Raw genomic sequence first — 23,691 nt, 5'->3', positions numbered from 1 at the left:
TAGGTCCATCCCTTCCCTCTAGGTTCATCCCTTCCATCTGGATCCATCCCTTCCCTCTGGATCCATCCCTGCCCTCTGGATCCATCCCTTCCCCCTGGATCCATCCCTTCCCTCTGGATCCATCCCTTCCCCTTTCAACATCTTTATCAATGACCTGGATGAAGGCATCCAGGGCACCCTCAGCAACTTTGCAGAGGGCACGAAGCTGGGAAGAGTTGCCGATCTCCTGGTGGATTTTGAGTCTCCAAAGGGATCTGAACAGGCTGGAATGCTGGGATTCTTCACTTCCCTCTGGGTCCATCTCTCCCTTCTAGATCCTATAATTCCCTCTGGATCCATAGCTTCCCTTTCAATCCATCCCTTCCCTCTGGATCCATAAATTCATTTTCAATCCATCCCTTCCCTCTGGCTCCAACCCTTCCCTCTGGGTCCATCCCGTCCCTCTGGATCCATCTCTTCCCTCCGACCCCACCCTTCCCCCTAGCTCCATCCCTTCGCCCTAGCTCCATCTCACCCCTGCAGGTCCATCCCTTCCCTCTGGTTCCATCCCTTCTCTCTGTATCCAACACTTCCCTCCAGGAGAATCCATTCGCTCCAGGTCCATCCCTTCCCCATGGATCCATCCTTTCCCCTTAGTTCTATCTCTTCCCTCTAGCTCCATCCCTTCCCTCTGGATTCATCCCTTCCCTCTGGATTCATCCCTTCCCTCCAGGTTCATCCCCTCCCTCAAGCTCCATCTCTTCCCTCTTAGTCCATCCCTGCATCCTAGTTCCATCCTTTCGCCCTAACTCCATCTCTTCCCCCTAGCTCCATTCCTTCCCTCTAGGTCTGTCACTTCCCCCTGGCTCCTTCCCTTCCCTCTGGGTCCAGCCCTTCCCTCTAGCTCCTTCCCTTCCCTCTACCTCCATCCCTACCACCTGTCTCCATCCCTACCCCCATCTCCATCCCTTCCCCCTAGCTCCATCCCTTCCCCCAAGCTCCATCCCTTCCCTCTGGATCCATCCCTTCCTCTGGATCCATTCCTGCCCTCTGGATCCATCCCTTCCCTTTTCAACATCTTATCAATGACCTGGATGAAGGCATCCAGGGCACCCTCAGCAAGTTTGCAGAGGACACTAAGCTGGGAGGAGCTGTCCATCTACTGGAGGGTTTTGAGGCTCCAAAAGGATCTGAACAGGCTGGAATGCTGGGATCCACCACTTCCCTCTGTTTCCATCTCTCCCTCCTAGATCCTTTAATTCCCTCTGGATCCATCCCTTCCCTTTCAATCCATCCCTTCCCTTTCAATCCATTCCTTCTCTCTGGGTCCATCTATTTCCTCTGGACACATCCCTTTCCTCAGATCCCTCCGTTCCCTCTAGGTCCATCCCTTCCCTCTTCATACATCCCTTCCCTCTAGGCCAATCCCTTCCCCCTAGCTCCATCCCTTCCCCCTAGCTCCATATCATCCCTGCAGGTCCATCTCTTCCCTCTGGTTCCATCCCTTCTCTCTGCATCCAACACTTCCCTCTAGGACAATTCATTCTTTCCCGATCCATCCCTTCCCTCTAGTTCTGTCTCTTCCGTCTAGGTCCACCACTTCCCTCTAGCTCCATCCCTTCCCTCTGCATCCATCCCTTCCCTCCAGGTCCATCCTCTCCCTCTAACTCCATCTCTTCCCTCTTAGTCCATCCCTGCCTCCTAACTCCATCCCTTCCCCCTAACTCCATCCCTTCCCCCTAGCTCCATCCCTTCCCTCTGACTCCACCCTTCCCCCTAGCTCCATCCCTTCCCTCTGACCCCACCCTTCCCCCTAGTTCCATCCCTTCGCCCAAGTTCCATCTCATCCCTCTAGGTCCATCCCTTCCCTCATGTTCCATCCCTTCTCTCTGTGTCTAACACTTCCCTCCAGGACAATCCATTCTCTCCAGATCCATCCCTTCCCCATGGATCCATCCTTTCCCCTTAGTTCTATCTCTTCCCTCTAGCTCCATCCCTTCCCTCTGGATTCATCCCTTCCCTCTGGATTCATCCCTTCCCTCCAGGTTCATCCCCTCCCTCAAGCTCCATCTCTTCCCTCTTAGTCCATCCCTGCATCCTAGTTCCATCCTTTCGCCCTAACTCCATCTCTTCCCCCTGGCTCCATCCCTTCCCTCTGGGTCCAGCCCTTCCCTCTAGCTCCTTCCCTTCCCTCTACCTCCATCCCTAACACCTGCCTCCATCCCTACCCCCATCTCCATCCATTCCCTCTAGCTCCATCCCTTCCCCCCAGCTTCATCCCTTCCCCCTAACTCCATCCCTTCCCCCAAGCTCCATCCCTTCCCCTAGCTCCATCCCTTCCCTCTGGATCCAGCCCTTCCTTCTAGCTCCACCCCTTCCCCCTAGGCCCATCACTTCCCCCTAACTCCATCCCTTCCCCCCAGGGCTCTGCCTGGGAACAGCTGAGGCGCCCTCGGGGCTCCCTGCCATTGGCCCACAGCTTGGAGAGCTTCTCCTGCCCCAGCTGCCCCGTCCTTCTCCTCCGGGGGCATATCTTCCCCTGGATGCACCACGGCCCTCTGGATCCATCCCTTCCCCCTGGATCCATCCCTGCCCTCTAGGTCCATCCCTCCCCTCTGGATCCATCCCTTCCCTCTGGCTCCATCCTTTCCCCCTGGATCCATCCTTTCCCCCTAGTTCTATCTCTTCCCTCCAGGTCCATCCCTTCCCTCTAGCTCAATCCCTTCCCTATGGACCCATCCCTTCCCTCCAGGTTCATCCCTTCCCTCTAGCTCCATCCCTTCCTTCTTAGTCCTTCCCTGCCTCCTAGTTCCGTCCCTTCCCCCTAACTCCATTCCTTCCCTCTAGATCTGTCACTTCCCCCTGGCTCCATCCCTTCCCTCTGGATCCAGCCCTTCCCTCTAGCTCCTTCCCTTCCCTCTACCTCCATCCCTACCTCCTGTCTCCATCCCTACCCCCTATCTCCATCCCTTCCTTCTAGCTCCATCCCTTCCCTCCAGGTCAATCCCTTCCCCCTTGCTCCATCACTTCCCCCCAGCTCCTACCCTTCCCCCTAAATCCATCCCTTCCCCCTAAATCCATCCCTTCCCTCCAGCTCCATCCCTTCCCTCTGGATCCATCCCTTCCCCCTAGCTCCATCCCTTCCCTCCAGCTCTATCCCTTCCCCAGGCTCATGCCCGGGGACCCCCTTTCCCCATGCCACCCCCTCTCCCCCTGGCTCGCCCTCGCGGCCCCCCAAGCCGGGCTTGGGCTCCGGCCCCCCGGCAGCGCCCAGCACCTCCCCACGCCGTGGGGCTGAGCTCACCTCGGCTCTCCTCGCCGGCAGCCCCGTGGGCTCCCAGCGCCACCAGTGCCACCAGCACGGCCCCAGCTCCCAGCACGCCAGCAGCCCCCATGGTGCTCCCGGCACAGAAGGCAGAGGTGCCGGCACCCCCGAGCCAGCCGCACTCTGCCCCAGTGCTGCCCAGTGGCGCCACTGGCAGTCCCAGCGCGGCCCAGTGCGCAGCGCAGCTGGGCAGCATCACTCGTCTCCAGGCAGAGGCGCGGGCGCGCGGCCGTCCGTCTGTCTGCTCCTCAGGGTGCTCTGGGCCGGGGCTCTGCCTGGGAACAGCTGAGGCGCCCTCGGGGCTCCCTGCCATTGGCCCACAGCTTGGAGAGCTTCTCCTGCCCCAGCTGCCCCGTCCTTCTCCTCTGGGGGCATCTCTTCCCCTGGATGCACCACTGCCCTCTGGATCCAGCCCTTCCCTCTGGATCCATCCCTGCCCTCTGGGTCCATCCCTTCCCTCTGGGTCCATCCCTTCCCTCTGGATCCATCCTTTCCTTCTGGATCCATCCCTTCCTTCTGGGTCCATCCCTTCCCTCTGGGTCCATCCCTTCTCTCTAGTTCCATCCCTTCTCTCTGGATCCATCCCTTCCCTTTTCAACATCTTATCAATGACCTGGATGAAGCCATCGAATGCACTCTCAGCAAGTTTGCAGAGGACACTAAGCTGAGAGGAGCTGTCCATCTACTGGAGGGTTTTGAGTCTCCAAAAGGATCTGAACAGGCTGGACTGCTGGGATCCACCACTTCCCTCTGTTTCCATCTCTCCCTCCTAGATCCTTTAATTCCCTCTGGATCCATCCCTTCCCTTTCAATCCATTCCTTCCTTTTCAATCCATCCCTCCCCTTTCAATCCGTTCCTTCTCTCTGGGTCCATCTACTTCCTCTGGACACATCCCTTTCCTCAGATCCTTCCCTTCCCTCTAGGCCAATCCCTTCCCCCTAGCTCCATCCCTTCCCCCGAGCTCCATCTCATCCCTGTAGGTCCATCTCTTCCTTCTGGTTCCATCCCTTCTCTCTGCATCCAACACTTCCCTCTAGGACAATTCATTCTCTCCAGATCCATCCCTTCCCCCCAGTTCTATCTCTTCCCTCCAGGTCCACCTCTTCCCTCTATCTCCATCCCTTCCCTCCGGATCCATCCCTTCCCCCCAGTTCTATCTCTTCCCTCCAGGTCCACCTCTTCCCTCTATCTCCATCCCTTCCCTCCGGATCCATCCCTTCCCTCCAGGTCCATCCCCTCCCTCTAGCTCCATCTCTTCCCTCTTAGTCCATCCTTGCCTCCTAGCTCCATCCCCTCCCCCTAACCCCATACCTTCCCCCTAACTCCATCCCTTCCCTCTAGGATTGTCACTTCCCCCTGACTCCATCACTTCCCTCTGGATCCAGCCCTTCCCTCTAGCTCCATCCCTTACCCCTGTCTCCATCCATTACCCCTAGCACCATCCCTTCCCTCTGGATCCATCCCTTCCCCGTAGCTCCATCCCTTCCTTCTGGATCCATCCCTTCCCTTTTCAACATCTTTATCACTGACCTGGATGAAGGCATCCAGGACACCCTCAGCGACTTTGCAGAGGACACTAAGCTGGGAGGAGCTGTTGATCTCCTGGGGGGTTTTGAGTCTCCAAAGGGATCTGAACAGGCTGCAACGCTGGGATCTTCCACTTCCCTCTGGGTCCATCTCTCCCTTCTAGATTCTATAATTCCCTCTGAATCCATAACTTCCCTTTCAATCCCTCTGGATCCATAACTTCCCTTTGGATCCTTCTCTTCCCTTTGGATCCTTCCCTTCCCTCTGGGTCCATCCCTTCCCTTTGGGGCCATCCATTCAGGCTGGATGTCAGGAAATTTTTTTCATGGAAAGGGTCATTGGGCACTGGAATAGGCTGCCCAGGGAGGGGGTTGAGTTTCCTGGAGGTGTTTAAGGGATGGGTGGACGAGGTGCTGAGGTTTACTGGCCGACAGGAATGGTTGGAGTCGATGATCCAAGAGGCCTTTTCCAACCTGGTGATTCTATCATTCCGTCTCATTCACTCCATCCTGTCTGGATCCAAGCCTTCCCTCTGGGTCTAACACTTGCACCGGGGCCCATCTCTTTCACAGAATCACAGAATCACAGAATCACAGATTAACCAGGTTGGTAGAGACCCACCGGATCATCGAGTCCAACCATTCCCATCAATCACTAACCCATGTCCCTCAGCACCTTGTCCACTCGTGCCTTAAACACCTCCAGGGAAGGTGACTCAACCCCCTCCCTGGGCAGCCTGTTCCAGTGCCCAATGACCCTTTCTGTAAAGAATTTTTTCCTAACGTCCAGTCTAAATCTCCCCTGGCGGAGCTTGAGGCCATTCCCTCTTGTTCTGTCCCCTGTCACTGGGGAGGAGAGGCCAGCACCCTCCTCTCTACAACCTCCTTTCAGGTAGTTGTATAGAGCAATGAGGTCTCCCCTCAGCCTCCTCTTCTCCAGGCTTTCCTCCCATCTTATCATTTCCCTCTAGGTCCATCCCTTCCCTCTGGGTCCATCCCTTCCCTCTGGGTCCATCCCTTCATGCTGGACATTAGGGAAAAGCATCTCATGGAAAGGGTCATTGGGCACTGGCAAAGGCTGCCCAGGGAGGGGGTTGAGTCACCTTCCTGGAGGGGTTTAAAGGACGGGTGGACGAGGCGCTGAGGGACATGGGTTAGTGATTGATGGGAATGGTTGGACTCGATGATCCAGAGGGTCCTTTCTACCTAGTGATTCTGGGATTCTGTTATTCTGTGATCCTGCTCTGGGATTTCAACCACCCCAACATCTGCTGGAAAAGTATCCCGGCAAGCTGGGGGCAATCCAGGAGACTCCTGGAGTGCATTGAGGGTAACTTCTTAGCGCAGCTGATAGAGACCCCGACCCGAGGAGATGCAAAACTGGACCTGGTGGTCACCAATACGAGCGAACTGAACAGAGACATTATGATCGGTGGCAGCCTGGGCTGCAGGGATCGGGCACTGGTGGAGCTCAAGGTCCAGAGGGATAGAATCATAGAATCATAGAATAACCAGGTTGGAAGAGACCCACTGGATCATCGAGTCCAACCATTCTCATCAAATACTAACCCATATCCCTTAGCACCTCGTCCACCCGTGCCTTAAACCCCTCCAGGGAAGGGGACTCAACCACCTCCCTGGGCAGCCTCTGCCACTGCCCAATGACCCTTTCCGTGAAGAATTTTTTCCTAATGTCCAGCCTAATTCTCCCATGGTGGAGCTTGAGGCCATTCCCTCTCGTCCTGTCGCCTGTCACTTGGGAGAAGAGGCCAGCTCCCTCCTCTCCACAACCTCCTTTCAGGTAGTTGGAGAGAGCAATGAGGTCTCCCCTCAGCCTCCTCTTCTCCAGGCTAAACACCCCCAGCTCTCTCAGCCGCTCCTGTTGTTCTCCAGCCCCCTCACCAGCTTTGTTGCTCTTCTCTGGACTCGCTCCAGAGCCTCAACATCCTTCTTGTGGTGAGGGGCCCAGAACTGAACACAGGATTCGAGGAGCGGTCTCACCAGTGCCGAGTCCAGAGGGAGAAGAACCTCCCTGGACCTGCTGGCCACGCCGTGTCTGATCCAAGCCAAGATGCCATTGGCCTTCTTGGCCACCTGGGCCACTGCTGGCTCATGTTCAGTCGCTGTCAACCAACACCCCCAGGTCCCTCTCCTCCAGGCAGCTTTCTAGACAGACTTCTCCTAGTCTGTAGCACTGCATAGGGTTGTTGTGCCCCAAGTGCAGGACCCGGCATTTGGCCTTGTTAAACCTCATCCCATTGGACTCAGGCCATGGATCCAGCCTGCTCCGATCCCTTTGGAGCCTCCCGACCCTCCAGCAGATCCACGCTTCCACCCAGCTCAGTGTCATCCCCAAACTTGCTAAGGGTGCACTCGATGCCTTCATCCAGGTCATTGATAAAGACATTGAACAGGGCTGGACCCAGCACTGAGCCCTGGGGAACCCCACTTGTCACTGGCCTCCAACTGCAACTATTGCTCCTTCTGCGTCCAATAGGGACTGTATGGTCTCCCTAGTCCTCCTTTTATTATTTCTATATTTATAGAAGGATTTTTTGTCATCTTTCACAGGCTGAGAGAGTTGGGGTTGTTCAGCCTGGAGAAGAGAAGGCTCCGAGGAGACCTTAGAGCAGCTTCCAGTGCCTGAAGGGGCTCCAAGAGAGCTGGGGAGGGGCTGTTCCCAAAGGCTTGGGGTGACAGGACAAGGGACGATGGGGATAAACTGGAGAGGGGCAGAGTTTGGCTGGACATAACGAGAAATCTCTTCACCATGAGGATGGGGAGGAACTGGAACAGGTTGCCCCGGAAGGTTGCATCTGCCCCATCCCTGGAGGGGTTCCAGGCCAGGTTGGATGGGGGATTGGAGCCCCGGATCCAGTGGGAGGTGTCCCTGCCCAGGGCCAGAGGGCTGCGACTGGATGAGCTTTAAGGTCTCCGCCAACCCAAACCATTCTATGATTCTGTGACTCTATCACTCTACGATAATAACATGAAAATCAAGAAGGAAAGAATGGAAGGAAAAGGATGTTGGAAAATTTATAGATGGGAAATCTCTTCAGTCCCAGCTCTGGTCTCGCTGCCCACAGCTGATGGAGATGACAGCCCCGCGGTGCCCAGGCTGGGTGAAGGATGCTGGCTTCCCAGAACTCCCAGCATGGGATGGGTTGGGCTGGAAGGGACCTCAAAGCCCATCCAGGTCCCATCCTGGTGGTGCTAATGCTGATGGTGATGGAGATCATGGAATTGTGGAATGGTTTGTTTTGTGAGAGACCTCAAAGCTCATCTAGTTTGACTCGTGGTGGTGCTAATGCTGATTGTGATGGAGATCATGGAATGGTTTGGGTTGGAAGGGACCTCCAAGCCCATCCCGATCCTCCCCTGGCCATGGGCAGGGACAACTCCCACTGGATCAGGGGCTCCAAAGCTCCTCCAGCCTGAACCCCTCCAGGGATGGGGCAGCCCAGGTTTCTCTGGCTTCCTGGGCCAGGGCCTCCCCTCCTTCATTCCCATCCCTTCTGGTAGGAAAAGGCCCTGGGGCACTGGTCGATATCGGCCCAACAGGATCCAGCAGTGGCCCCGGAGGCCCAGGTGGCCACCAGCATCCTGGCTGGGGTAACTATGGGGTGTCCAGCAGGCACAGGGATGGGATCGTCCCCTGGGGAGGCCGCACCTGGAACCCTGGGGTCAGTTTTGGGCTCCTCACTCCAAGAGGGACCTGGAGGGGCTGGAGCGCATGCGGAGAAGGGGATGGAGACCCTGGGAAGGGACGTGGTTTGGGAGTGACCTCGGGTCAAGAGTTGGATTGGATCTGGAAGGACTTTTCCAACCCAACCCATTCCAATGTTCCCTGGTTCCAAGAGGGACCTGGAGGGGCTGGAGAGCGTGCGGAGAAGGGACCGGACCTGGGAGGGGTGTGGAGAGGCCGGGAAGGGTTTGAGGGATCTGAGGGGGGTTTGGTGTGGAGAAGAGGAGCTGAGGGGAGACCTCGTTGCTCTCTGCAGCTGGCGGGGAGGAGGTTGGAGCGAGGTGGGTGCTGGTCTCTTCTCCCAAGGAACAAGCGATGGGACGAGAGGGACTGTCCTCCAGTTGGGTGAGGGGATGGGGAGACGTGAGCTGCACCCACAGCTGGATCCCAGTGCCCCCCAGTCTGCCCAGCTCAGCTCCCAGTGCCTCCCAGACTCCCCATCTCCCTCCCAGTGCCTCCCAGTCTCCCCAGCGAGGCTGCAGTGAAGCCCCCAGTGCAGCTCTCAGTGTTTATCAAGCATCGAGGCAGCAGTTGGGGGGCTGGGGGGAGCCCGCAGTGGGGCAGGCGGGGGTCGGGGGGCTGGGGGGCACGGACGGCGCTGGAGCGGCTGCGCAGGAGCTGGGGTTCCTTCAGGAGCTCTGGGGGGGGAAAGGGCGGAGATGAGGGGGGCAGGGACCCCAAACCCCAGGGAACCACCACAATCCAGAGACCCCCAAACCCCAAGTCCCACCAAACCCCATGGACCCTGCAAACCCCAGGTCCCCGTAGATCCCAAGGATCCTGAAACCCTAGAAACACCCAACGCCCCAGATCCCTTAAACCCTCGTGACCCCCAGACTCCAGGCACCCCAAAACCAAAGAGACCCCAAAACCCCAGTCACCAACAACACCCACAGACCGCAAAGACCCACCCAAACCCCAGGTTCCCTCCAGACCGCAGGTCACCCCCAGACCCCAATGACCTCCAGACCCAGTGACCCCAAGACTCCAGGGAGCACCATGAACACTATGGACTCTGCAAAGACCAGGGACTGATACAAACCCCAGGGACTGATACAAACCCCAGGGACACCCAAACCCAGGACCCCCCGAACCCCACGTTTCCCCCCGCCCCCAAATCCCAGAGACCCTCCAACCCCAAGGACACTCCAGACCCCAGAGATCCACAAACCCCAAGTACCCCCAAACACCAGGAACCCCTCAAACCCCAGATCCCCCCAGACCTCATGGACCCCCAGTCCCTAGGTCTCCACCAGCCCTTGGGATCTCTCGAGGTCCTGGAACCCCCAGAGACCTGAGGAACCTTCCCAAACCCCAGGGACTGAATTGAAACTCAGGGACTCAAACCCCAGAGACCCCCAAACCCCATTTGCCCGCAAACCTGAAGGATACCCAAGTCCCACCAAACCCCAAGGATCCCGAAACCCTAGAAACACCCAATGCCCCAGATCCCTTTAAATCCTAGGGACCCCCAGACTCCAGGGACCCCAAAACCAAAGAGAACCCCAGATCACAATGACCCCCCAAACCCCACGCCTCCCCAGGACCCAATGATCTCCCAGACCCTAATGACTTCCCAAAGACCCAGATCCCCACAGACCCTAATGACGCCCCCAGACTCCAATGACTCCCCAAAACCCCAGATCCCCCTAAGACCCTAATGACATCCCCAGACCCCAAGGAACCCCCAGAACGAAATGACCCCCCAGACCCCAATGATCCTCCAAAGTCCAGGTCCTCCCAGACCCCAATAACCCCCAAGACCCCAATGAACCCCCAAACCCCAGCACTCCCATACCCCAAAGACCCCCTCTCAAATCCAGGTCCCCCCAGAACCCAATGATCCCCCAGACCTCAAAGACCCCCAGATGCCCCCAAAACCCAGTGAGCCCCAAGAACTCAAAGGTCCCCCAATCCCCACATCCTCACCAAACCCCAGACCCCTCAAAGCCCCAGATCCCACCAGATCCCAAAGACCCCCGAAGTCCCAGGTCCCCCACAGAACCCAATGACACCCTAAACCCCAAAGAAACCCCAGACCCCAATGACACCCAGACCCCACTGAGCCCCAGCCCGCTGTCCCCCTGTCCCCTGCTGACGTTGTTGCGGCCGTAGAGGACGAGCCCCAGCGCCAGGAAGACGAAGCCCAGCACGAAGCCCCCCACCCCCGTCAGCATCTTGCTCCTGGCACCGTCCGCCTGCAGCTCTGCAGGGCCGAGAGCAGGGGCTCAGGGCTCGGGGGGCCCCGTCCCACTCCCCCTGCCTCCAGCCCAGGCTCTTACCCCACGCCTGGGTGACGGGGCGCTGCAGGCTGGCGTGCTCCACCTGGCACGTGTAGGTGTCCCCGCGCTGCGGGATGCTTTCCAGCATCACCAGCACCTGGTAGGTCCAGTCTCCGTTCTGCATCACGTCCGTGGACACCACGCCCTCCACCTCCTCGTGCCCGTTCTTGAACCACTTCACCTCGATCTCGGCGGGGTAGAAATCCGTCACGGCACAAACCAGCCTGTCGGTCTGGGGCAGGGAGCCCGACTGCACGGGGTGGATTTCCACCTGGGGCTGCACTGGGGGAGAGCGCCAGAGAGCTGCCCCGGGGCTGCCAGAGCCCAGGGGCCACCCAGCCTGGACCAGGGCTCGCCCTCTGCTCCCCAGACAGGGGGCCGGGGGCTCGCGGGGCAGGCCGGGAGGCAGAGAGCACAGAGGCGCTGCTGGGAGAGGGCTCCGACACCCTCAAGGTGAGGCTGGGAAGGACCTTGGAGATGCTCAAGCCCACCCAGAGCTCTCCAGGTATGAGGAACCAGAAACAATTGAATTGCGAGGTTGGAAAAGATCTTGGAGACCCACAAGGCCAACCAGAGCTCTCCAGGTTAGAGGGACTGGAAAGCATTGAATCACTTATTTGGGAAAGACCTTGGAAACCCTCAAGGCCACCTGGAGCTCTCCAGGAGCGAGAAACCATTGAATCACAATGTTGGGAAAGACCTTGGAAACCCTCAAGCTCAGCCTGGAGAAGCTTTACAGCAAAGAGGAACCAGAAAATATTGAATCGCAAGGTTGGGAAGGACTTTGGAGACCTTCAAACCCAACCAGTACAAGCTCTCCAGATACGAGAGACCAGAAAATATTGAATCGCTAGGTTGGGAAGGACCTTGGAGACCCTCAAGGCCAACTGGACGCGGCCACTGCTAACCCAGATCTCCGAGCACTTCATCTGCCCGGCTTGGGAACCCCTCCAGGGATGGGGACTCCACCACCTCCCTGCGCAGCCGTTCCGGGGCCTCAGAGCCCTTCTGGGGAAGAAAGTTGTGCTGCCGTCCAAGCCGAACCCCTGTGGCCACCACCCAGCCCCGTCCTCGTCCAGCGGGTGGGTCTCTTCTCGCCAGGAACAAGCGATGGGATGAGAGGAACCCCCTGCGGCTGGGCCAGGGGAGGTTTGGGCTGGAGACTGGGATGTGGGCAGGGCCGGGAGCTGGACTGGAGGAGCCCTGGGGGTCCCGTCCAGCCGCGGCCGTGGTGGGGCTGGGGGCCTCGGGGAAGGGCGCGGGGGCTCTGCGCGAGCGCGGCACGGACACGCGCTGCCCTCCTGCGCCCGGGGGCTTGGCTCGTGCCCGACCCCCGGAGAGGGGCTGCCACGCGCTCACCTCGACGATCCACGGAGAAAGAGGAATACGCCTCGTAGTTGTGTCGGCAGAACGTGTCCACTGCAGCCCGTGCACGTTCCAGGATGTCCTCCTGGCTGTTGAAGTATCTGGCATCAGGCTCGCCCAGGGGGGTGTCGGCCACGTAGACCCCGACATCGCTGTTGAAGTGCACATACTGTACCCGGTTGTAGATTTGTCTGTGGACAAACCTCACCCGCTCGGTGCCGTTGGTGAAGTAGCAGTCGGCTTTATGCTGGTACTGGAAGAAGCGATGGGGCAGGTGGGAGGAGGCCCGGGGACCCCGTTTGAAATCCATCCCTTCCCTCTGGATCCACTCCCAAAATCTAGGTTCATACCTTCCCTCTGGATCCATCTCTTCCCTCTGGGTCCATCCCTTCCCTTTGGGGCCATCCATTCAGGCTGGATATTAGGAAAATTTTTTCATGGAAAGGGTCATTGGGCACTGGAACAGGCTGCCCAGGGAGGGGGTTGAGTTTCCTGGAGGTGTTTAAGGGATGGGTGGATGAGGTGCTGAGGTTTAGTGGCCGACAGGAATGGTTGGACTCGATGATCCAAGAGGCCTTTTCCAACCTGGTGATTCTATCATTCTGTCTCATTCAATCCCTCCTGTCTGGATCCAAGCCTTCCCTCTGGGTCTAACACTTGCATGGGGGCCCATCTCTTTCCTCCCATCTTATCATTTCCCTCTAGGTCCATCCCTTCCCTCTGGATCCATCTCTTCCCTCCGACCCCACCCTTCCCACTAGCTCCGTCCCTTGCCCTAGCTCCATCTCACCCCTCTAGCTCCATCCCTACCCTCTGGTTCCATCCCTTCCCTCTGGATCCATCCCTTCCCTCCAGGTCTATCCCTTCCCTCTAGCTCCATCTATTCCCTCTAGATCTGTCACTTCCCCTGGCCCCATCCCTTCCCTCCAGGTCAATCCCTTCCCACAAGCTCCATCCCTTCCCTCTGGATCCATCCCTTCCCCAGGGTCATGCCCGGGGACCCCCTTTCCCCATCCCACCCCCTCTCCCCCTGGGGAGGGCCCCAAGCCGGGCTTGGGCTCCGGCCCCCCGGCAGCGCCCAGCACCTCCCCACGCCGTGGGGCTGAGCTCACCTCGGCTCTCCTCGCCGGCAGCCCCGTGGGCTCCCAGCGCCACCAGTGCCACCAGCACGGCCCCAGCTCCCAGCACGCCAGCAGCCCCCATGGTGCTCCCGGCACAGAAGGCAGAGGTGCCGGCACCCCCGAGCCAGCCGCACTCTGCCCCAGTGCTGCCCAGTGGCGCCACTGGCAGTCCCAGCGCGGCCCAGTGCGCAGCGCAGCTGGGCAGCATCACTCGTCTCCAGGCAGAGGCGCGGGCGCGCGGCCGTCCGTCTGTCTGCTCCTCAGGGTGCTCTGGGCCGGGGCTCTGCCTGGGAACAGCTGAGGCGCCCTCGGGGCTCCCTGCCATTGGCCCACAGCTTGGAGAGCTTCTCCTGCCCCAGCTGCCCCGTCCTTCTCCTCTGGGGGCATCTCTTCACCTGGATGCACCACTGCCCTCGGGATCCATCCCTTCCCTCTGGGTCCATCCCTGCCCTCTGGGTCCATCCCTGCCCTCTGGATCCAGCCCTTCCCTCTAGATCCATCCCTTCCCTCTGGATCCATCCCTTCCCTCTGTGTCCATCCCTTCCCTCTGGGTCCATCCCTTCCCTCTGGATCCATCCCTGCCCTCTGGATCTATCCCTTCCCTCTGGGTCCATACTTTCCCTCTGTCTCCATCCCTGACCTCTGGATCCATCAATTCAGGCTGGATATTAGGAAAATTTTTTCATGGAAAGGGTCATTGGGCACTGGAACAGGCTGCCCAGGGAGGGGGTTGAGTTTCCTGGAGGTGTTTAAGGGATGGGTGGACGAGGTGCTGAGGTTTAGTGGCCAACAGGAATGGTTGGAGTCAATGATCCAAGAGGCCTTTTCCAACCTGGTGATTCTATCATTCCGTCTCATTCAATCCATCCTGTCTGGATCCAAGCCTTCCCTCTGGGTCTAACACTTGCATCGGGACCCATCTCTTTCCTCCCATCTTATCATTTCCCTCTAGGTCCATCCCTTCCCTCTGGGTCCATCCCTTCCCTCTGGGTCCATCTCTTCCCCCTGGCTCCATCCCTTTGCCCTAGCTCCATCTCATCCCTCTAGGTCCCTCCCTTCCCTCTGGATCCATCCCTTCCCTTTTCAACATCTTTATCAATGACCTGGATGAAGGCATCCAGGGCACCCTCAGCGACTTTGCAGAGGACACTAAGCTGGGAGGAGCTGTCAATCTCCTGGTGGGTTTTGAGTCTCCAAAGGGATCTGAACAGGCTGCAACGCTGGCATCCACCACTTCCCTCTGGGTCAATCTCTCCATTCTAGATCCTATAATTCCTTCTGGGTCCATAACTTCCCTTTCAATCCATCCCATCCCTCTGGATCCATGCCTGCCCTCTGGATCCATCCCTGCCCTCTGCATCTATCCCTTCCCTCTGGGTCCATCCCTTCCCTCTGGGTCCATCCCTTCAAGCTGAACATTAGCGAAAAGCATCTCATGGAAAAGGTCTTCGGGCACTGGCAGAGGCTGCCCAGGGAGGGGGTTGAGTCACCTTCCCGGAGCGGTTTAAGGGACGGGTGGACGAGGTGCTGAGGGACATGGGTTAGTGATTGATGGGAATGGTTGGACTCGATGATCCAGAGGGTCCTTTCTACCTACTGATTCTGTGATTCTGTGATCCTACTCTGGGACTTCAACCACCCCGACATCTGCTGGAAAAGTATCCCGGCAAGCTGGGGGCAATCCAGGAGACTCCTGGAGTGCATTGAGGGTCACTTCTTAGTGCAGCTGATAGAGACCCCCACCCGAGGAGATGCAAAACTGGACCTGGTGGTCACCAATACGAGCGAACTGACCAGCGACATTAGGATCGGTGGCAGCCTGGGCTGCAGGGGTCAGGCACTGGTGGAGTTCAAGGTCCAGAGGGATAGAATCATCGAATCATAGAATAACCAGGTTGGAAGAGACCCACCAGATCATCGAGTCCAACCATTCCTATCAAAGACTAAACCATGTCCCTTAGCACCTCGTCCACCCGTCCCTTAAACCCCTCCAGGGAAGGGGACTCAACCCCCTCCCTGGGCAGCCTCTGCCAGTGCCCAATGACCCTTTCTGTGAAGGATTTTTTCCTAATGTCCAGCCTAAACCTCCCCTGGTGGAGCTTGAGGCCATTCCCTCTCGTCCTGTCCCCTGTCCCTTGGGAGACGAGCCCAGCACCCTCCTCTCCACCATCTCCTCTCAGGGACTTGCAGAGAGCAATGAGGTCTCCCCTCAGCCTCCTCTTCTCCAGGCTAAACACCCCCAGCTCTCTCAGCTGCTCCTCTTCTTCTCCAGCCCCGTCACCAGCTTCGTTGCTCTTCTCTGGACTCACTCCAGAGCCTCAACATCCTTCTTGTGGTGAGGGGCCCAGAACTGAACACAGGATTCGAGGAGCGGTCTCCCCAGTGCCGAGTCCAGAGGGAGAAGAACCTCCCTGGACCTGCTGGTCACGCCGTGTCTGATCCAAGCCAAGATGCCATTAGCCTTCTTGGCCACCTGGGCCCCTGCTGGCTCATGTTCAGTCACTGTCAACCAACCCCCCCAGGTCCCTCTCCTCCAGGCAGCTTTCTAGACAGACTTCTCCTAGTCTGGAGCTGCACAGGGTTGTTGTGCCCCAAGTGCAGGACCCGGCATTTGGCCTTGTTAAACCTCATGCCATTGGACTCTGCCCATGGATCCAGCCTGTTCAGATCCCTTTGGAGCCTCCCGACCCTCCAGCAGATCCATCTTCCACCCAGCTTAGTGTTGTCTGAAAACTTGGTCAGGGTGCACTCGGTGCCTTCATCCAGGTCATTGATAAAGACATTGAACAGGGCTGGACCCAGCACTGAGCCCTGGGGAACCCCACTTGTCACTGGTCTCCAGCTGGAGTTAACTCCATTTCCCACCACTCTCTGGGCCCTCCAGCCAACCAGTTTTCCACCCAGGAGAGTGTGCGCCTGTCCAGCCCAGAGGTGACAGTTTCCGAAGCAGAATGCTGTGAGAAACTGTGTCAAAGGCTTTGCTGAAGTCCAGGAAGATCCATCCACAGCCTTTCCCTCATCCAGCAGCCGAGTCACTTTGTCATAGAAGGCGATCAGGTTAGTTTGGCAAGACCTGCCTTTTGTGACCCCGTGTTGACTGGGCCTGATCACCCGGTTCTCTTGCATGTGCTTCATGATCGCACTCAAGATCACCTGCTCCATGACTTTCCCTGGCACTGAGGTCAGACTGACAGGCCTGGAGTTCCCTGGATCCTCCCTGCGACCCTTCTTGTAGACGGGCACAACATCAGCCTCCAGTCCAGTGGGACTTCCCCAGTCTTCCAGGACTGTTGGAAGATGATGGAAAGGGGTTTGGCCAGCACACCCGCCAGCTCCTTCAATACCCTTGGGTGAATCCCATCCAGCCCCATAGACTTGTGGGTGTCTAGTCGGGCTAGCAAGGCTCTGACCACCTCCTCTTGGATCACGGGAGCCTCATTTGGCTCCTTTAGCTCCTGGGTTTGTGCACAGACGGAACGACTTTCTTTACAACTAAAGACTGAGGCAAAGAAGGCATTAAGTACCTCAGCCTTTTCCTCATCCCCTGTCACTGTTGTTCCTTCTGTGTCCAATAGGGACTGTATGGTCTCCCTGGTCCTCCTTTTATTATTTATATATTTATAGAAGGATTTTTTGTTATCTTTCACAGACTTTGCCAATCTGATTTCTAGCTGAGCCTTAGCCCTTCTGATTTTTTCTCTGCACAATCTCACCTCCCTCCTGTAGTCCACCCAAGAGGCCTGTCCCCTCTTCCAGAGCCCATAAACATTTCTCTTCTTCTTGATATCACTCAAGATCTCTCTGTTCAACCAAGCTGGCTTTCTCCCCTGACGGCTTTTTTTCCAGAACACGGGGATGGCTTTCTCCTGAGCTGCTAGGATTTTTCTCCTGAGCTGCTAGGATGTGGGACAGGTGAGGAGTATAGTCAGGACACCATTTCAGGAAAGCAGACTCCCAGCTGGTCAAGGAATTACTCAGTAGGATCCCCTGGGATGACGTCGTCCAAGACAAGGGAGCAGAACAGAGCTGGAAGATGGTTTCCGTGCAACACAAGAGCGCTCAGTCCCCGTCTGTAGGAAATCAAGCAGGGAAGGGAAGAGACCGGCGTGTCTGAGTCGAGACCCACTGGTTAAACTCAAGAAGAAGAGGGAGCTGCACGGGCAGGACAAGCAGGGACGGGGAACCTGGGATGTTCCTCAGGACGCTGCCCGGTTGTGTAGGGATGGAGCCAGGAAGGCCACGGCACAGCTGGAGCTGAACTTGGCCAGGGAAGTGAAGGTCCTGTATGACCAGCTTAGTGGGTGACCTCAGCAGTGGACACGGCTGAACCGATGGATGGGATCTACCTGGGCTTCTGTAAAGCCTCTGATATGGTCCCCCCCAGCATCCTTCTCTCTGAACTGGAGGGAGATGGATTTGATGGGTGGATGGTTCAGGGGAGAAGAAAGTGGTTGGATGGTTGTGTTCGAAGCGTAGTGGGCAATGGCTTCAAGTCCAGATGGAGGATGGCGACCAGTGGTGTCCCTCAGGGGTCCGTACTGGGATCGGTGCTGTTGAATATCTTCAGCAGTGACGCAAACAGCGAGATCGAGGACCCTCTCAGCAAGTTTGGAGGTGACAGCGAGCTGGGTGGGGCAGTTGCCACACCTGAAGGACGGGATCATCCCGAGGGACCTGGACAGGCTGGAGAAGTGAGGCTGGGAGAACCTCATGGGGTTCAACAGGGCCAAGTGCAGGGTCCTACACCTGGGTCGGGGCAATCCCCGACTTCAGTACACGATGGGGGATGATGGGATGGAGAACAGCATGAGGAGGAGGACTTGGGGTGCTGGGGGAGGAGAACTTCAACCAGCCAGCAACGTGTGCTCACAGCCCAGAATCCAAGCGCGTCCTGGGCTGCATCAGAAGCCGCGCGGCCAGCAGGGCGAGGGAGGGGATTGTCCCCTCGGCTCCACTCTGGTGAGACCTCATCTGGAGTGTTGTCTCCACTTCTGGAACCCTCGAGATGAGAAGGAGATGGAGCAGTAGGAACGGGTCCAGAGGAGGCAACAAGGATGAACCGAGGGCTGGAGCATACGAGGAGAGGCTGAGAGAGTTGGGGTTGTTCAGCCTGGAGAAGAGAAGGCTCCGAGGAGACCTTAGATCAGCTTCCAGTGCCTGAAGGGGCTCCAAGAGAGCTGGGGAGGGGCTGTTCCCAAAGGCTTGGGGTGACAGGACAAGGGACAATGGGGATAAACTGGAGAGGGGCAGAGTTCGACTGGACATAAGGAGAAATCTCTTCACCATGAGGATGGGGAGGCCCTGGAACAGGTTGCCCCGGAAGGTTGCATCTGCCCCATCCCTGGAGGGGTTCCAGGCCAGGTTGATGGGGGATTGGAGCCCCGGATCCAGTGGGAGGTGTCCCTGCCCAGGGCCAGAGGGCTGCGACTGGATGAGCTTTAAGGTCTCCCACAACCCAAACCATTCTAGGATTCTGTGACTCTATCACTCTACGATAATAACATGAAAATCAGTCCTTGGGAAGGAAAAGAATGTTGGAAAATTTATAGATGGGAAATCTTTTCAGTCCCAGCTCTGGTCTCGCTGCCCACGGCTGATGGAGATGACGGCCCCGCGGTGCCCAGGCTGGGTGAGGGATGCTGGCTTCCCAGAACTCCCAGCATGGGATGGGTTGGGCTGGAAGGGACCTCAAAGCCCATCCAGGTCCAATCCTGGTGGTGCTAATGCTGATGGCGATGGAGATGATGGAATTGTGGAATGGTTTGTTTTGTGAGAGACCTCAAAGCTCATCTAGTTTGACTCGTGGTGGTGCTAATGCTGATGGTGATGGAGATCATGGAATGGTTTGGGTTGGAAGGGACCTCCAAGCCCATCCAGATCCTCCCCCGGCCATGGGCAGGGACAACTCCCACTGGATCAGGGGCTCCAAAGCTCCTCCAGCCTGAACCCCTCCAGGGATGGGGCAGCCCAGGTTTCTCTGGCTTCCTGGGCCAGGGCCTCCCCTCCTTCATTCCCATCCCTTCTGGTAGGAAAAGGCCCTGGGGCGCTGGTCGACAGCGGCCCAACAGGATCCAGCAGTGGCCCCGGAGGCCCAGGTGGCCACCAGCATCCTGGCTCGGGTCACCATGGGGTGTCCAGCAGGCACAGGGATGGGATGGGATCGTCCCGTGGGGAGGCCGCACCTGGAACCCTGGGGTCAGTTTTGGGCTCCTCACTCCAAGAGGGAACTGGAGGGGTTGGAGCGCGTCCGGAGAAGGGGATGGAGACCCTGGGAAGGGACGTGGTTTGGGAGTGACCTCGGGTCAAGAGTTGGATTGGATCTGGAAGGACTTTTCCAACCCAACCCATTCCAACGTTCCCTGGTTCCAAGAGGGACCTGGAGGGGCTGGAGAGCGTGCGGAGAAGGGACCGGAGCTGGGAGGGGTGTGGAGAGGCCGGGAAGGGTGTGAGGGGTCTGAGGGGGCTTTGGTGTGGAGAAGAGGAGCTGAGGGGAGACCTCGTCGCTCTGTGCAGCTGGCGGGGAGGAGGTTGGAGCGAGGTGGGTGCTGGTCTCTTCTCCCAAGGAACAAGGGATGGGACGAGAGGGACTGTCCTCCAGTTGGGCGAGGGGATGGGGAGACGTGAGCTGCACCCACAGCTGGATCCCAGTGCCCCTCAGTCTGCCCAGCTCAGCTCCCAGTGCCCCCCAGTCTCCCCAGGTCCCTCCCAGTGCCTCCCAGTCTCCCCATCTCCCTCCCAGTGCCTCCCAGTGTCCCCAGCGAGGTTGCAGTGAAGCCCCCAGTGCAGCTCTCAGTGTTTATCAAGCATCGAGGCAGCAGCGGGGGGGCTGGGGGGAGCCCGCAGTGGGGCAGGCGGGGGTCGGGGGGCTGGGGGGCACGGACGGCGCTGGAGCGGCTGCGCAGGAGCTGGGGTTCCTTCAGGAGCTCTGGGTGGAAAGGGAGGAGATGAGGGGGGCGGGGACTCCAAACCCCAGGGACCCCACAGACCCCCAAGACCCAGGGACACACCAAAACCCAATTGCCCCCAAACCTGAAGGATCCCCAAACCCCAAGTCCCACCAAACCCCAGGGACCCTGCAAATGCCAAGTCCCTGTAGATCCCAAGGATCCCCAGTCTTCAGATCCCCAAAAGCCAACATACTCCACGGCCCCAGGTCCCCCCAGACCCCAATGACCTCCCTAGACCCTGCTGATCCCCCCAAATCTCAAGTCACCCCAGGTCCCATGACGTCCCCAGATCCTAATGACCCCCCAGAGCCCAATGATCCCCCAAAGCACCAGGTCCCCTGGATCCCAATGACACACCCAGAGCTCAAATCCCCACATCCCCACCAGACCCCAGACCCCCCAAACCCTATGACCCCCAAACCCCAGCCCCCCCGACCACAATGACCCCCCTACATCCCAGGACTCCCAGGCCCCAAAGTCACCCCAAAAATCTCAGCTCTCCCCAGACTCTAATGATCCCCCAAAGACCCACGTCCCCTGAAACCCCGATGACTCCCTAGACCCCAATGACACCCCAAAGCCCAATGGCCCCCCGGACAACAATGATCCCCTCAGACCCCAGCTCCCTCCAGATCCCAATGACCCCTGAAACCCCTGATCCCCCAGACCCCAATAACCCCCCATAACCATGAACCCCCCCAAAACCCAATGACCACCTCAGACCCCAGGTCCCTCTAGACCCCAATGATCCCCCAAACCCCAATGAAGCCTCAGACCTCAGCCAACACCCTACCCCAATAATCCCCCTAACCCCAGCCCCCCAAAGATCCCAATGACCCTCTAAACGCCCCGCCCCCCCCCAACCATCCCCCCGCTGACCTTGTTGCGGCCGTAGAGGACGAGCCCCAGCGCCAGGAAGACGAAGCCCAGCACGAAGCCCCCCACCCCTGTCAGCATCTTGCTCCTGGCGCCGTCCGCCTGCAGCTCTGCGGGGCCGAGAGCAGGGGCTCAGGGCTCGGGGGGCCCCGTCCCACTCCCCCTGCCCCCAGCCCAGGCTCTTACCCCACGCCTGGGTGACGGGGCGCTGCAGGCTGGCGTGCTCCACCTGGCACGTGTAGGTCTCCCCATGCTGTGGGATGGTTTCCAGCATCACCAGCACCTGGTAGGTCCAGTCTCCGTTCTGCATCACGTCCGTGGACACCACGCCCTCCACCTCCTCCTGCCCGTTCTTGAACCACTTCACCTCGATCTCGGCGGGGTAGAAATCCGTCACGGCACAAACCAGCCTGTCGGGCTGGGGCAGGGAGCCCGACTGCACGGGGTGGATTTCCACCTGGGGCTGCACTGGGGGAGAGCGCCAGAGAGCTGCCCCGGGGCTGCCAGAGCCCAGGGGCCACCCAGCCTGGACCAGGGCTCGCCCTCTGCTCCCCAGACAGGGGGCCGGGGGCTCGCGGGGCAGGCCGGGAGGCAGAGAGCACAGAGGGGCTGCTGGGAGAGGGCTCCGACACCCTCAAGACCAGCCGGAGCTCTCCAGGGGCGAGAAAGCATGGAATGGCGAGGCTGGGAAGGACCTTGGAGACCCTCAAGCCCAAATGGAATGACTGTCCAGGTATGAGGAACCAGACAGCAATGAATTGCTAGGTTGGGAAAGACCTTGGAGACCCTCAAGGCCAACCAGAGCTCTCCAGGTTAGAGGGATTGGAAAACATTGAATCACTAATTTGGGAAAGACCTTGGAGACCCTGAAGCCCAGTTGGAGCTCTCCATGTACGAGGAATCAGAAAGCACTGAATCGCAAGGTTGGGAAAGAGTTTGGAAATCCTCAGGGCCACCTGGAGCTCTCCAGGAGCGAGAAACCATTGAATCACAATGTGGGGAAAGACCTTGGAAACCCTCAAGCTCAGCCTGGAGAAGCTTTACAGCAAAGAGGAACCAGAAAGCATTGAATCATGAGGTTGGGAAAGACTTTGGAGACCTTCAAACCCAACCAGTACGAGCTCTCTAGGTTCGAGAGACCAGAAAATATTGAATCTCTAGGTTGGGAAGGACCTTGGAGACCCTCAAGGCCAACTGGACGCGGCCACTGCTAACCCAGATCTCCGAGCACTTCATCTGCCCGGCTTGGGAACCCCTCCAGGGATGGGGACTCCACCACCTCCCTGCGCAGCCGTTCCAGGGCCTGAGAGCCCTTCTGGGGAAGAAAGTTCTGCTGCCGTCCAAGCTGAACCCCTGTGGCCACCACCCAGCCCCGTCCTCGTCCAGCGGGTCGGTCTCTTCTCGCCAGGAACAAGCGATGGGATGAGAGGAACCCCCTGCGGCTGGGCCAGGGGAGGTTTGGGCTGGAGACTGGGATGTGGGCAGGGCCGGGAGCTGGACTGGAGGAGCCCTGGGGGTCCCGTCCAGCCGCGGCCGTGGTGGGGCTGGGGGCCTCGGGGAAGGGCGCGGGGGCTCTGCGCGAGCGCGGCACGGACACGCGCTGCCCTCCTGCGCCCGGGGGCTTGGCTCGTGCCCGACCCCCGGAGAGGGGCTGCCACGCGCTCACCTCGACAATCCATGGTGAAAGGAGTCCACGCCTCGTAGTTGTGTCGGCAGAACGTGTCCACTTCAGCCCGTTCATCTTCCAGGAGGTCCTCCTGGCTGTTCCAGTATTTGGCATCAGGCTCGCCCAGGGGGGTGTCGGCCACGAAGACCCCCACATCGCTGTCGAAGTGCACGTACTGCTCCCGGTTGTAGATGCATCTCTTCACTAACCTCACCCGCTCGGTGCCGTTGGTGAAGTAGCACTCGGATTTAAAATAATCCTGGAAGAAGCCTGTTGGTGCAGAGCTGGGGTGAGGAGCCGCTGCCCCTTCCCCCTCCAGCGCCCAGCGATGCGGCAGGTGGGAGGATGCCTGGGGACTCCCTTTCAAATCCATCCCTTCCCTCTGGATCCTTCCCTTCCCTCTCATTCCATCCCTTCTCTCTCCATCCAGCCCTTCTCTCTCGGTCCATCCCTTCTCCCACCGTTCCCACCATCCCACACACTCTGGTTTCGCTGACAAACTCACTGAGATGCCTCCAATCCCACTCTCGGTGTCACTAGTGACAATAGTGACGAGGGTGACAGGACCGTTCATAGTGACAGAGATGGAGATGATGGTCGTACCCGTCACGGTGCTGCTGATGCTGATGGGGACGGAGATCATGGAAGGGTTTGGGTTGGAAGGGACCTCAAAGCCCATCCCCTTCCAACTGCTGCCATGGACAGGGACAAATCCCACTGGATCAGGGGCTCCAAGCCTCATCCAACCTGCCCTTGAACCCTCCAGGGATGGGGCAGCCACCCCTGCTCTGGGCAGCCCCTTTCTGTACTGGAAGCTCCTCAACAAGTCAGGAGAACCCCAACTCTCTCCAGCCCTCG

General features: G+C 58.6%; 2 protein-coding genes across 2 annotated transcripts; both read right to left on the bottom strand.

Moving 5' to 3' along the window:
* Positions 1–10,520: 10,520 nt before the first annotated feature.
* On the bottom strand, positions 10,521–13,604 carry LOC138733877 (class II histocompatibility antigen, B-L beta chain-like). Its single transcript, XM_069881387.1, has 5 exons — positions 13,336–13,604; positions 12,218–12,487; positions 10,859–11,140; positions 10,676–10,782; positions 10,521–10,592 (listed from the first exon to the last, which is right to left on the bottom strand). Exons 1-5 carry the CDS (start codon positions 13,550–13,552, stop codon positions 10,521–10,523), a joined length of 948 nt encoding a protein of 315 aa, XP_069737488.1. The 5' UTR covers positions 13,553–13,604.
* Positions 13,605–20,135: 6,531 nt separating this feature from the next.
* LOC138733876 (class II histocompatibility antigen, B-L beta chain-like) lies at positions 20,136–23,476 on the bottom strand. Its single transcript, XM_069881386.1, has 4 exons — positions 22,834–23,476; positions 21,354–21,635; positions 21,171–21,277; positions 20,136–20,269 (listed from the first exon to the last, which is right to left on the bottom strand). Exons 1-4 carry the CDS (start codon positions 23,474–23,476, stop codon positions 20,261–20,263), a joined length of 1,041 nt encoding a protein of 346 aa, XP_069737487.1. The 3' UTR covers positions 20,136–20,260.
* Between the last annotated feature and the right edge of the window lie 215 nt (positions 23,477–23,691).

Source organism: Phaenicophaeus curvirostris, unplaced genomic scaffold, assembly GCF_032191515.1.
Source record: "Phaenicophaeus curvirostris isolate KB17595 unplaced genomic scaffold, BPBGC_Pcur_1.0 scaffold_44, whole genome shotgun sequence".
NCBI lineage: Eukaryota > Metazoa > Chordata > Aves > Cuculiformes > Cuculidae > Phaenicophaeus > Phaenicophaeus curvirostris.
Note: the sequence above shows the minus strand (reverse complement) of the source record. Positions and strands in the feature narration are given on the sequence as shown.

Excerpts from the sequence above, each read along its gene's own strand:
- LOC138733877 (XM_069881387.1), bottom strand. The coding sequence starts at position 13,552 with ATGCTGCCCAGCTGCGCTGCGCACTGGGCCGCGCTGGGACTGCCAGTG. Across the intron at positions 12,488-13,335 it reads TGCCGGCGAGGAGAGCCGAG|GCTTCTTCCAGTACCAGCAT; the intron begins GTGAGCTCAGCC and ends ACCTGCCCCATC. Across the intron at positions 11,141-12,217 it reads TTTCTCCGTGGATCGTCGAG|TGCAGCCCCAGGTGGAAATC; the intron begins GTGAGCGCGTGG and ends GCTCTCCCCCAG.
- LOC138733876 (XM_069881386.1), bottom strand. The coding sequence starts at position 23,476 with ATGATCTCCGTCCCCATCAGCATCAGCAGCACCGTGACGGGTACGACC. Across the intron at positions 21,636-22,833 it reads TTTCACCATGGATTGTCGAG|TGCAGCCCCAGGTGGAAATC; the intron begins GTGAGCGCGTGG and ends GCTCTCCCCCAG. Across the intron at positions 21,278-21,353 it reads CCCCGTCACCCAGGCGTGGG|AGCTGCAGGCGGACGGCGCC; the intron begins GTAAGAGCCTGG and ends TCGGCCCCGCAG.